Source organism: Amphiura filiformis, chromosome 4, assembly GCF_039555335.1.
Source record: "Amphiura filiformis chromosome 4, Afil_fr2py, whole genome shotgun sequence".
Taxonomy (NCBI): domain Eukaryota; kingdom Metazoa; phylum Echinodermata; class Ophiuroidea; order Amphilepidida; family Amphiuridae; genus Amphiura; species Amphiura filiformis.
In genome coordinates, this window is record NC_092631.1 from 78,238,623 (window position 1) to 78,253,725 (window position 15,103).

A 15,103-nucleotide genomic window follows, 5' to 3' on the forward strand; every position below is an offset into this window, starting at 1 on the left:
ATTATATATTCAGTTGAAGTTTGTATTTACCTTTAATATACCATTAACCAATATAACTTGAATCTTACAATTTTTTATAAAAATGAAGAAATATTTTCAACAAAAAAAATCCGTTTTGCCCCACTATCGGGGCAAAACGGAACCCCCCTATGGGGCAAAACGGTACCCTGGGTGCAAACTTATATCAGTTGTTCCATCGGTAGGCCCTAGGCCTAGTTATATGTAGGCCTATATTCAGTTACAATATTAAGTGGGCCTACCATCTCTGTGGAGTGAGTGGTTAACTTCTTATAGGCCTAGTAGGCCTATAATATGTATGACCAATATTTGATTAGAAAGAAATATTCAGTAGGCCTGCCATCTCTGTGGAGTAAGTGGTTAACTTTTAATCATTAATTCTATCTGTAGGTCTAGTTATATGTCTATGTTTCAGCGAAGTGTTTACCATGTTCGAGTAGGCCCCTAGATAACGCCTACATTTCCTTGAGTGAAGACAAGTTATGTCCAATTGGGGCAAAACGGAACCCATCTGTGGGACAAAACGCCCGGGGCAAAACGGAACCCTGTTCCGTTATGCCCCACACCTAGGGTTCCGTTTTGCCCCATACCCGATTTTTTAGAAATAGGTTGCATGCATAATACATCGTAGCATATAGGCCATGCACTTAATACAGCTCATGGCTAGTACCTTCGTGTTTACAATATACATAATTATTTGGGAATCCGATATTAATGAAGTAAAATTTCAGCGCATTAAACATCTACATATCTTACACCAGACGGGTAGTAATTTTTGACTCGATCTTGCTCGAATGTCAGTGGATTGTTTCAGATAAAATTTTTGTTGTAAAGCCTCGTAGCCATACTTGTGTTCCTCAATATAATTTGCATAGACGGCAGTATTGCCAAGGCCTATTTTTCCAGGTGGTTCCGTTTTGCCCCGGGGGTCCGTTATGCCCCACCTTCCCCTACCTATTTTGCTTTTTAAAGCCTTTAGATTGTGACCTCTGGGGATGCGGCTAATATAGAATACATCAAGGGTCATGGGTCATCATTGTACCAATTATGAACCCTGTGGGCGCTGTAGTTCTTGAGCTAGAGCTGTTTGAAATTTTACACATATTGCTCACTGTAGCCCATGACCTTTGACCTCTGGGGTCGATGTTACTGCAGAAAATATCTAAGGGTCATGGGCCATCGTTGTACCAAGTATGAACCCTGAGGGCGCTATAGTTCTTGAGCATAAGCTGTTTTAAAAATTTACACATATTCCTCCCTGTAGCCTATGACCTTTGACCTCTGGGATCGAGGCTACAATAGGTTACATTTAGGGGTCATGGGTCATTATTATACTAAGTATGAACCCTGAGGGCGCTATAGTTCTTGAGCTAGAGCTGCTTGAAATTTTACACATATTGCCCTCTGTAGCCCATGACCTTTGACCTCTGGGGTCATGGGTACCCTAGGAAATTTTTAGGGGTCATGGGCCATCATTGTACCAAGTATGGACCCCGAGGCTACTTTAGTTCCTGAGCTAGAGGCGTGCAAAGGAAGCGTGAGAAGAAGGAGGAGAAGGAGAAGGAGAAGGACTAGAAACCACAGTTGTGTTTGACCAAACACGAATATCTATGCCCGTGGCCCACACTCTCTCTAACACCCCACCATACCATCACTCTCTTATACTCCACCAGACACTCACTCGCTCTAAAACACCACCAGACTGGACCACACTCTCTCTAATACCCCACCAGACCTGCACTCTCTCTTATACTCCACCAGACACTCACTCGCTCTAAAACACCATCAGGCTGACCCATACTCTCTCTAATGCCCCACCAGACCCCCACTCTCTTATACTCCACCAGACACTCACACGCTCTAAAACACCAACAGGCTGACCCACTCTCTCTCTAATACCCCACTAAGCCTTCACTCTCTCTTATACTCCACTATACACTCACTCTCTCTAAAACACCACCAGGCTGACCCATACTCTCTCTAATACCCTACCAAGCCGTCACTTTCTCTTATACCTCATCAGACCATCAATCTCTCTAAAACACCACCAGACTGGACCACATTCTCTCTAATACCCCACCAGACCCTCTCTCTTATACTCCACCAGACACTCACTCGCTCTAAAACACCAGGCTGACCCAAACTCTCTCTAATACCCCACCAGACCCTCACTCTCTCTTATACGCCACCAGACACTCACTCGCTCTAAAACACCACCAGGCTGACCCAAACTCTCTCTAATACCCCACCCAGCCATCACTCTCTCTTATACTCCACCAGACACTCACTCGCTCTAAAACACCAACAGGCTGACCCATACTCTCTCTAATACCCCACCAAGCCTTCACTCTCTCTTATACTCCACCAGACACCCACTCGCTCTAAAACACCAACAGGCTGACCCATACTCTCTCTAATACCCCACCAAGCCTTCACTCTCTTTTATACCCCATCAGACCATCAAACTCTCTAAAACACCACTAGACTGGACCAGTCAGGACCACACTCTCTCTAATACCCCACCAGACCCTCACTCTCTTATACTTCACTAGACACTAGCTCTAAAACACCACCAGACTGGCCCACACTTTCTCTAATAACCCTCCGGACCCTCACTCTCTCTTATACTCCACCAGACTCACTCGCTCTAAACCACCACTAGGCTGACCCATACTCTCTCTAATACCCCACCAAGCCTTCACTCTCTCTTATACTTCACTATACACTCACTCTCTCTAAAACGCCACCAGATTCGCCAGACTCTCAAATACCCTACCAGACCCTCACTCTCTCTTATACTCCACCAGACACTCACTCGCTCTAAAACACCACCGGAATGGCCCACACTCTCTCTAATACCTTACCAAGCCTTCATTCTCTCTTATACCCCATCAGACCATCACTCTCTCTAAAACACATACTCAGGCTAGGCCTATCCCGGATAGTAGGTCTGGGTTTTTTCATAGGCCTACAATATTACACAAAATTAAAAGATTTTAATTTTGTGCATCATTTTACCACGATATAAATTTTAGGGTAGGCCTACCTAGGCCTATTGGGGTTTCAATCAAAGATTATTTGTGTAAAAACAGTAGCATCTGCATAAATATTGTAATTATTGCTGAGGACCGATCGCGCGGAGGAGGACGTCCAACTTTCAGGAGACTGTGATAGGCCTAGGCCTACTATCCGGGATAGGCCTAGCCTGAGTATAAAGATTGATAGAAGTGAAAAAGACGCAGATACACACGACGAAGCCGAAAAATATTATCAGTAGGCCTATGATCCCAACAGAAAGGGAATTCTTTAGTCATGTTTTGTTTAAATAGGCCACGATTTTGATAAACACCTTGGGTAAAAAATAGTGTAAATTGCAAATTTCTATGCGGCGCTTCACGCGAAATAAACCCGCGCCTATGAGGCAATTTTCTTTGCCTCTCACTCACCCCCCCCCCCCCCCTCGTCAAAAAGTCAAGGTAGCCTACGCTACTATGAGAAATGGACTACAAACTGCTTCAATTGGGTCTTCATATTATGGAACATAGTTTTCAATCACAGTGTAATAAGTGTCCACTAATTGCCTTCAGTTGGCGCCGACGACTCAAGACCACCCATGGCAAAGCGCGACGAGAGGCACGCTTCGCGGACGTATGCCTATCCCCCACGCAAATTTTTCTTCTACGGCCTCATATTTCACCGATGGCATATCTCTACACACCACCCTTGAAGCATTTCTTACCGATCCCTTGGCCCTAGAATTAGAAATTACCAACTCACATGTGTCGTCATTCAGTACTGCAATAACTCATCAGTGATTCTAGACAATATCGCAATCTGTGCAATTTATACGCTGGCGGTGTGTATATTATTTTTATTTTTAATTATGTTACAATGCTACGGCGACTTCACTTCAACATACATTTATGTTAATGCATTTTATGTTACATAATTTCTGGACGGATCGTACACACATATTGCCCCCTGTAGCCCATGACCTTTGACCTCTGGGGTTGGGGGTACCCTAGGAAACTTTTAGGGGTCATGGGCCATCATTGTACCAAGTATGGGCCCCTAGGCTACTTTAGTTTCTGAGCTAGAGGAGTGCAAAGGAAGCGTGAGAAGAAGGAGGAGAAGGAGAAGAAGGAGAAGGAAAAGGAGAAAACTAAACAGAACAAATACAATATCTATGCCCCGTTGCACGGGCATAGATAAAAAGGAGAAAACTAAACTAGAAACCACAGTTGTGTTTGACCAAACACGAATATCTATGCCCGTGATGACCACACCTAACCCCCTTCCCCTATTCACAAACGAAAACTTGGTGAGTACCATGTGAAACCCCTTGTTTTAAACTTTCATTTGATATACATGTAATGCTCATAACACTAGACTGGCCCACACTCTCTCTAATACCCAATTTGCATTGCATGAACATTGAACATTTCGTTGGTCGATCGTGGCCTCCTGAGTGGATGGGAGACCACTGCTGCCCTCACACACATTGAACATTTCGTTGGTCATGGCCTGCTGAGTGGATGGGAGACAAATTACACATATTGCCCCCTGTAGCCCATGACCTTTGACCTCTGGGGTCGGGGCTACTCTAGGAAATTTCTAGGGGTCATGGGCCATCATTATACCAAGTATGGGCCCCGAGGCTACTTTAGTTCTTGAGCTAGAGGAGTGCAAAGGAAGCGTGAGAAGAAGAAGGAGGAGAAGAAGGAGAAGGAGAAGACTAAACAGAACAAATACAATATCTATGCCCCGTTACACGGGCATAGATAACAGAACAAATACAATATCTATGCCCCGTTGCACGGGCATAGATAACAACTTTTTATGCAGACCAAATTCATGCATACTAGTCTCAAACAAGAACTTTGGCGATTAACTATTGGAAGCCCTATGCCGTGCTACTTGCCTACGAGCTGCCCACAAGGGCAGTGTTCGTGGACTTAACACAGTTTGCTACAAAACTGGATTGGACTTAACACGTTTTGGAAAAAATTCGATACTTTGTGTGTCAATATTTCGGAACTTGACTAATTTTGGGAAAAAACAAACACATTGCTGGATAGCCCTAGTTACTCCATCGAGATAAAAATCTCGATGGTTACTCACTACCCATTTTCATCAAAATCTCAATTTTGAAGGTGGGTGGACTTAAGGGGTACTACACCCCTCGATAAATTTGTGTCTATTTTTGCATTTTCTCAAAAAACTAATAACACAGTGGTAACAAAAGTTATGTATATTATAGGGGCAAGGAATCCAATTACTACACTGGAATTTCAGTGACCCAAGACAAGCGGTTGGTTATTTATGATAAGAAATAAGGTACCGCTAGGATGTACCTTGTTTCCTATCATATATACTGAACCGCTTGTCTTGAGTCACTGAAACTTCAGTGTAGTAATTGGATTCTTTGCCCCAATAATATACATATCTTTTGTTACCAGTGTGTTATTATTTTTTGAGAAAAATGCAAAAATAGTCACAAATTTACCACAGGGGTGTAGTACCCCTTAACACGGTTTGGAAATAAGCTCTTCATGTGTTGAAAATGTTGTCTTATTTTTCAAAATCAAATATTAATGTAACAATGTTTCCTTTTTATGATAGTGCTAAGTAAGGAGACACTATTTAAGGCAAATTTTAGTATGGATATGCAGACATCTTTTCATAACTAATCTTCGAAACAGAGACAGAACAAGTGTTCTATGACTTTTACAGTGCATTCCAAGATCGAACCTATAAATCGTCGGAGATAAATAATTGCCATTGCATTGAGTGGGTTGTGTGGGCAATGAATAGAGAAAGTGGACAATAAGTTCAAGACCCAATGAAACGATCCTATTATCCTATTATCATGATTATTAGTATAAATATTATTAGTATGTCTGAGATGTCCTTGGAAAGGATACTTACAAACATCTCTTCGGAGGATTGTTCAAGATGCTTATTGTTATATTTATACTAAATCGTCCACAATAAAACTTCTCTTTCAATCGATGAAAGTGAATGTATGCATTATTTACCACTCGTGAAAATATTCCTGAAACCATTGAATCGTGTTAAGGACACTCCCACGCTTGAATAAGTTGGCTGGCCCAGGGCCTCTATAAATTTCCTGCAACGTCTTCGTGCAATTCGGACTCACGGACTGCAGTCGTTCTCCGGGAGTCGTTCACCACAGCCACAACTTTTATTTCATCAGCTGGGTCGGTGAGTACGAAAACATGATGTAAACCGAATATTTGAAATGATTTTTTATTTGCTTTATTATGTCAGAGAAGATGAGACAGGGCGGGGTATACAGGGTGTCCATGAAAGAACTGCGCCTGCGTCGTCGGAAAACTTTATTATTTGGGTATTTTAAGAAACGAAATAACTACTAGCGGATGCGATTGAGGAATAATACTGTCACATCTACTCAATTTGAAGTTCGACATTTGACCACGCTCTGTTCTTGAAATATAAGAATTTTACGAAAATACTTCATTTATTGGATGATTGGACAATTCATCAACTATCTACATCAACTCAAACATATCAACCATTTAATTTTGTTTGGCCGTTAACATACCCCCAAAGTATGATACCCCGAATTAAAGTTTCCGACGATAAAATTCTTCAAGGACAGCCACACCTTGCACTTTAAATCATTTTTACAAATTATATATGATTTAGGCATGAATTTGCATGCCTGTCTCACCACAATTTGCTCAAATTACATGTACTATCTCCGACATGATGGCTATTTACTAGTATACGATTCCAGAATCTGCATTATTATAATTCAATATAATTGCATTATATACAATAATAATAATAGAAAACTGAAAAAGGAAAGGGAACATATCTTCATACGTACGGTGACTGACCGCTCACCGCTGTTCCCAAGTTAATTAGGCCTACAGCTTCGCTATAGTTCGGAAAAAATGTTCGCTAGTACATGTTCAGTCTGAAACGTCGTTAGGCCAAAAGTTAGGGTTAGAGATTGGGTTAGGGTTACCGTTAGGTTTACGTTACGTTTGGGTTAGGGGTTTATAGTGTGGGATTACCCGCCCTTCCCCTATGATCACGATAACACATGAGCAAAAGAGCTCTTTTTATGTTCATTCATGCATAGATCATCTAGATGGGGGGGCAATTTTGGGCAAGCTGAGAGGAGAGCAAGCGATTCTTAGCACACATTCATGCATGGGGCGCCTTTTAAATAAAACGCTTTCAAAATGCTTAGGAAAACAGTGCATGGAAACCCTTAAATATGCAAACTTTCATGTTCGCTGCCCTCGCAATATATATAATCTAGACCATTTAAAGCAATAATAAGCGATTTGCATAAAAGAATAGATTCCTATTTAAATGTTAGTTTTCACTGATAGCTACTGATCACATTGTCCCCTTTTAATTCCGACCCAAACAAATGAGGTAAAACGAAAAAAGTTGCTATTTCATTCCAGCGCCTATAATGCGTGTATTGGCTCGCCAATCGTATTATCATGATTATTGGCGGAGCTTCACGCAGCTGGGATGCACAAACAAGACGAATACCGATATGCACACAATTTGTGTATACGTCAACACGTAAGTCGAATAGCGATATGCGCACAGTTTATACGTCACTGATTCGATGATACACATGCACGCGCTGTATTTAGCCATCACTCGATCGGTGAGCTCCGAATAAAACCGGAAATCTCCGGATTTATTATAAAAACCTAAATTTGACTCTAATTACACTATAAATCTAATCTGTTTAGGTTCTAAATGTCCAGCTGTAACCCTTTTTAAACATAACTTTTTAAACACATAAAAGTGTTAAGGAATAACTGAAAATATTGTTTTACATATTTTCACGAAACGATTGGTATTTTTGGAAACCCCTACACCTAAACATCACAAATCCAAAATAAAATCAACACCATCCCTTTGGTTTACAAGTCATCGCACTTTTGAATTTGTATCTAAACGCATCCTAAACACTTTGTCCCCATCCTAAACACCATGTTTAGCTTGTGTTTATACTACATGTGAGGTTTCTATGGTCATTGACCTATTTTGATGCTAAATCTAGGTTATGAAACATCCTACATATTGCTAACTAGCACTGTTTAAAATCATTTATCAAAGCGAAGATTTTGACACCATTTGCATCAAGATCGGAGCAAGTTTAAAATTTTGACCCTTTATAGGTCAACGCTTGACCTTTGACCTTTTTGGTAATAACTCAAGAACGGCAATTCATTTTCTGAATCCTTATGACCAGAGGAATACATAGTAATGTTTTCGACACAATTTGATGAAATTTGACCCCATGTTATGTTTAATGACTTTTCCCTCACCCATGCCCATGGGACAATATTTTATTTTGGGAACAACAAAATTTGTGTACTAGGGACTTCAAGGATTGCGAAGAAATAGGTTAGAGAAATACATCATCTGGGTGCATGGGAACAACAGCTGAGAATAATTGAAATAATTATGGTTTTAGATTTATTCCTTTTCCCCTTTACATTTCCACCATGCTCAATGCATTTATTGTTTTTTTTTTTTTTTCTCTTTGCAAATACCTTGTTGCTATACCAACTTCTTACTATCATGATGATTCAATCTGATTCTTTTTAAAGAGGCTTGGAACTAGTTGTCTCATTTTAAAACTGTTGACTGTTCTTATTTAATATTTTGATGTATTTAATTATTCTTGTGGCACTTTGTACATTGTCCTGGGTAGGATATAGACCAGTGTTCACTGATGAGGGGCATAGATTTTTTCAAAGTAAAATGCTAATACCTGTTACATCCATGCAAATGTATAGGCCAAGCATTTCATTCAAAAACTTTATTTAAACACGGTAAAAATCAGATTCAACATAAACAGTTGTTCCCGCAGTTGTTCTTCAACTGATCCGTATGGACACATTTAAAATAGATTAATTTAAAGTGAAATTAAGATATTGCACACAAATACAAAATATTAAAAATGATAAAGATACGAGTACAAAGATCCACAATATAATATTCAGGACTATAACAATGTTTTTTTAAAAGAAAGATGCCTGGCCAGGACCCGGGGGCCAGGACTTTAACAATGTTTTTTAAAAGAAAGATGCCTGGCGAGACCATGTTTTGTACATACCCTTTGTAAAGGGTCTAATCATGGGCGCGCCGTGATAATATAATGCAAAGCACAAATATAGACATGCTAATCAAGGAAATAAGAGCAACTTGTACTTATAAAGTTGTAAAGTCCATACAGACTATGAAAAACAACAATGCTAAGATGAGTTTTGGAATGAACACCAAGAGAAGGACAATTGATTACTAAGTATGCAAATGTGTACTGATAGAAGTATTAGGCCCTGTATCCATCCGGGGTGGGCACTCCAACTTTGGAGGTGACGCGTATGTAGGGCTGTTAAGACCCCCTTTTTCAGCGTCGCTGTCACCCAAAGACCCCATACTTTTTTTACGAACACATGCTCTGTCACCCGAAGACCCCTATTTTTCCATTTGATCTGTCACCCAAAGACCCTTACAAGTTCAATTTGAACAGTAACTTTCATTTATCACTGATTTTGTAACTTATTTTGGAAAAAAAAAAAGAAATTTGAAGCCATTTAGAACTAGAAATTCGATTTCGAGGTTTTTGTGGCGCTGTTTCGGCTCTCACCCAAAGATTCCATTTAAAAAAAGGTCATGTTCTCACCCAATGACCCCATATTTTTTTTACTATTTGCTCTCACCGAATGCCATAAATAATGCTATGACCCCATATTTTTTTTTACATTTTGCTCTCACCGAATGCCCCTTAGTGCGAAAGTGCCAGCCCTACACATATATCCATTTCATATTGAAGTGCCCCCCCCCCGGTATCCATAGGCTGTTCCTTGTGGCGTGTGCCATTGTTCCGTGTTCACTTGTTCCCACATGATGTGACCTGCCACATACGCAACGAACCTTTGTTTTGCTTAGTGGCCGTATCCATAGTATACAACCTATGGATACGGCCACTAAGCAAAACAAAGATTCGTTGTATGTGTGACAGGTCACATGGGAACAAGTGAACACGGAATTCGGAACAAGGGCACACGCCACAAGGGAACAGCCTATGGATACAGGGCCTTACAGAGGTTTAAAGATTGCTAACAATGGTGGGCCAAGGTAACAAGGATTTCTTGACAAATGTAAAGGATAACAATAAACAGGGTACAATAACTCAACACAATTACTTGTGCGTCTCAGTCACGTGGGCTCCAATTAAAGAACAACCCTAATATCTCATTGTGCTATTCCAGAAAATAGATGCACACTTCCTAAAGAGGCGTTTGCATTTCCAGACTTTGTCCAGTCATGATTGTTGAAAATCCAGACTTTAAAAGTGTCCAAGCCGAAAAAATCAAGCAGCAAAAATAGTTCAAAATCAGAAATCAATTTTACAGCTCATTTTGGCATTGTCATGATTTTTCATTCAGTTGCATTTCCAAGCTTTTTCAAGTATCATTGACAACTGGAATTCCAGTCGTTTTCAGAAAGTGAAATCCAGACATTTTCTTTTATTGAAAAGTTACTCCGAGAGGTGTGCACTTATTTTTTAGAATAGCCAAATTTCGGTTTTACATTTTGCTACTTTCAACATTTTCCATTGTAAAGTCAACTTGATATTGTTAATGAAGAAGACGCTATTGTTGCAAATATTACTGTAATGATGTTATTGTTATAAGTAACTATTACTGATATTTATACATTTGTTTCTAGATAGACAAACACATTGAAATGAGGTCGCCTATATTCCTGCTTCTGACCATTTTGGCGAGTGTAGCCATGGCCGCAAGCGACACGGATAATTTGCGTATGTATTATTCTATGATATACCCACATTTTACATAATGATTATTTTTGAAATCGTGTATTTTACCCTTTGGTTCCCATGGTAACGGAGAAAGGTATCTGATTGGCTCATCTGCGTCTAATTTAGGGGGCGGTACCTGGCAACAAGATGCACAATGCAATGAATACGGTATTGGGATACGTGTCCGTGGTAACAGGGTTATAGCCAGAGAGGTGATTTCATAAATTTTACCGAGCAATGAAAAACACACACCCACACACACACCCCACACCCACAGATCATTACTCGAACAGGAATTGAACCCGGAACTCTAGTATCAAGCGGACGCTCTTAACGCCAAAGACAAGACGAAAGATGGATTGTATGATGGGCTAAGATAATTTTGACTTCCAGATGAGAAAGATTTTGTATTTAACAACAAAATAACCTGTTTTCTACTTCAGATATCGACACAATGGCCCTCTTAAACGTGTTAAAGAAAATGGACTCCAAGCTGAGATGTGAAGTAACTTGCAATGTAGAATGTGAGAATTCTATCAGGGGAACAACTTCTGGAACAGATGACTACGTGTGCCCTCCAAACCAACAAACCAATCGGGAATTAATGGGTTCGTATTCATTATTATTTTGTCATTTCTTTAATTTCCATCGACATGATCGATGGTAGATCATTAGTAATTTCTCCGCTAAATCAGCCTAAAGTTTCTTCGATTTCAATTTTCCTTTTTTTTCCCTTCAAGTTGGACATAGCCAAAAAACACCAAATTATCAGGTTTTGTTTTCTTACAGAAAAGCATAAACAAGAAAAAATGAATTATTATTATTCCAAGGCTGCCATCCATTAATTGCGCTTTTCAGTCGTATTTAACCTTCTGCCTGATACACTTAACCCAAAAGAAAACCTTGCCTACCAACTGAAAAAATGAAAAAACACACGTTTTTGAAGAAAGCTTTACATTTCGCACTAATCTTTCCCTCCCTCGAGATGGCCGAAAAATGATTTTTAAAAAATCTACTCGAACAGGAATTGAACCCGGAACTCTAGTATTAAGCGAACGCTCTTAACGCCAAAGACAAAACCAAAGATGAGATTTACGATGGGCTAAGATAATTTTGACTTCCAGATGAGTACATTTTGTATTTAACAACAAAATAACCTTCTGTTTTCTACCTCAGATAGCGACAAAATGGACCTCTTCAAGAAAGGGGACTCCAAGCTGAGATGTGAATCAAAGTGCGAAGTAGAATGTGAGAATTCTATCAGGGGAAAAACTTCTGGAACAGATGACTACATGTGCCCTCCAAACCAACAAACCAATCGGGAATTAATGGGTTGGTATTTATTATTATTTTTCCATTTTTTAATCTTCCATCGAAATGATCGATGGTAGATCATTAGTAAAGGCTGCCCTTCGTTGCGCTTTTCAGTCGTATTTAACCTTCTGCCTGATATACTTAACCCGAAAGAAAACCTTGACTACCAACTGAAAAATGAAAAAAAAAACATGTTTTTGAAGAAAGCTTTACATTTCGCACTAATCTTTCCCTCGAGATGGCCGAAAAATGAAGAAAAAAAATCATTATTCGAACAGGAATTGAACCCGGAACTCAAGTATTAAGCGGACGCTCTTAACGCCAAAGACAAAACCAAAGATGAGATGTACGATGGGCTAAGATAATTTTGACTTCCAGATGAGAAGCATTTTGTATTTAACAACAAAATAACCTTCTGTTTTCTACCTCAGATAGCGACAAAATGGCCCTCTTAAACGTGTTAAAGGAAATGGACCTCTTCAAGAAAGGGGACTCCAAGCTGAGATGTGAATCAAAGTGCGAAGTAGAATGTGAGAATTCTATCAGGGAAAAACTTCTGGAACAGATGACTACATGTGCCCTCCAAACCAACAAACCAATCGGGAATTAATGGGTTGGTATTTATTATTTTTCCATTTTAAAATCTTCCATCGACATGATCGATGGGAGATTATTAGTAAAGGCTGCCCTCCATTGTGCATTTCAGTCGTATTTAACCTTCTACCTGATATACTTAACCCAAAAGAAAACCTTGACTACCAACTGAAAAAATGAAAAAAAGCTTTACATTTCGCACTAACCTTTCCCTCGAGATGGCCGAAACATGAAAAAAAAATCATTATTCGAACAGGAATTGAACCCGGAACTCTAAGCGGGCGCTCATGGTAGATCATTAGTAAAGGCTGCCCTCCATTGCGCTTTTCAGTCGTATTTAATCTCGGTTCTGCCGGATCAACTTAAAAAAAAAAAGAAAACCTTGACTACCAACTGAAAAAATGGAAAAAAAAGCACATGTTTTTGAAGAAAGCTTTACATTTTGCACTAACCTTTCCCTCGAGATGGCCGAAACATGAAAAAAAATCATCATTCGAACAGAAATTGAACCCGGAACCTTAAGCGGACGCTCTTAACGCCAAAGACAATACCACAGATGAGATGTACGATGAGCTAAAATAATTTTGACTTCCAGATGAGAAACATTTTGTATTTAACAACAAAATAACCTTCTGTTTTCTACCTCAGATAGCGACAAAATGGACCTCTTCAAGAAAGGGGACTCCAAGCTGAGATGTGAATCAAAGTGCGAAGTAGAATGTGAGAATTCTATCAGGGAAAAACTTCTGGAACAGATGACTACATGTGCCCTCCAAACCAACAAACCAATCGGGAATTAATGGGTTGGTATTTATTATTATTTTCCATTTTCAAATCTTCCATCGAAATGATCGATGGTAGATCATTAGTAAAGCCTGCCCTTCGTTGCGCTTTTCAGTCGTATTTAACCTTCTGCCTGATATATTTAACCCAAAAGAAAACCTTGACTACCAACTGAAAAAATGAAAAAAAAACATGTTTTTGAAGAAAGCTTTACATTTCGCACTAATCTTTCCCTCGAGATGGCCGAAAAATGAAGAAATAAAATCATTATTCGAACAGGAATTGAACCCGGAACTCAAGTATTAAGCGGACGCTCTTAACGCGAAAGACAAAACCAAAGATGAGATGTACGATGGGCTAAGATAATTTTGACTTCCAGATGAGAAGCATTTTGTATTTAACAACAAAATAACCTTCTGTTTTCTACCTCAGATAGCGACAAAATGGCCCTCTTAAACGTGTTAAAGGAAATGGACCGGAACCTTAAGCGGACCATTAAGCGGACGCTCTTAACGCCAAAGACAATACCACAGATGAGATGTACGATGAGCTAAAATAATTTTGACTTCCAGATGAGAAACATTTTGTATTTAACAACAAAATAACCTTCTGTTTTCTACCTCAGATAGCGACAAAATGGACCTCTTCAAGAAAGGGGACTCCAAGCTGAGATGTGAATCAAAGTGCGAAGTAGAATGTGAGAATTCTATCAGGGGAAAAACTTCTGGAACAGATGACTACATGTGCCCTCCAAACCAACAAACCAATCGGGAATTAATGGGTTGGTATTTATTATTATTTTTCCATTTTTCAAATCTTCCATCGAAATGATCGATGGTAGATCATTAGTAAAAACCTGCCCTTCGTTGCGCTTTTCAGTCGTATTTAACCTTCTGCCTGATATATTTAACCCAAAAGAAAACCTTGACTACCAACTGAAAAAATGAAAAAAAAAACATGTTTTTGAAGAAAGCTTTACATTTCGCACTAATCTTTCCCTCGAGATGGCCGAAAAATGAAGAAAAAAAATCATTATTCGAACAGGAATTGAACCCGGAACTCAAGTATTAAGCGGACGCTCTTAACGCCAAAGACAAAACCAAAGATGAGATGTACGATGGGCTAAGATAATTTTGACTTCCAGATGAGAAGCATTTTGTATTTAACAACAAAATAACCTTCTGTTTTCTACCTCAGATAGCGACAAAATGGCCCTCTTAAACGTGTTAAAGGAAATGGACCTCATCAAGAAAGGGACTCCAAGCTGAGATGTGAATCAAAGTGCGAAGTAGAATGTGAGAATTCTATCAGGGGAAAAACTTCTGGAACAGATGACTACATGTGCCCTCCAAACCAACAAACCAATCGGGAATTAATGGGTTGGTATTTATTATTTTTTCCATTTTAAAATCTTCCATCGACATGATCGATGGTAGATTATTAGTAAAGGCTGCCCTCCATTGTGCATTTCAGTCGTATTTAACCTTCTACCTGATATACTTAACCCAAAAGAAAACCTTGACTACCAACTGAAAAAAT

The 15,103-nt window shown here is 39.5% G+C and overlaps 1 protein-coding gene across 1 annotated transcript; it reads left to right on the top strand.

The window, feature by feature from the left end:
• Window positions 1-6,080: 6,080 nt before the first annotated feature.
• Window positions 6,081-12,797, top strand: LOC140149941 (uncharacterized). The gene is made up of 5 exons (XM_072171952.1): window positions 6,081-6,243; window positions 10,784-10,873; window positions 11,317-11,481; window positions 12,050-12,205; window positions 12,619-12,797. Exons 2-5 carry the CDS (start codon window positions 10,798-10,800, stop codon window positions 12,795-12,797), a joined length of 576 nt encoding a protein of 191 aa, XP_072028053.1. The 5' UTR covers window positions 6,081-6,243; window positions 10,784-10,797.
• Window positions 12,798-15,103: the final 2,306 nt, after the last annotated feature.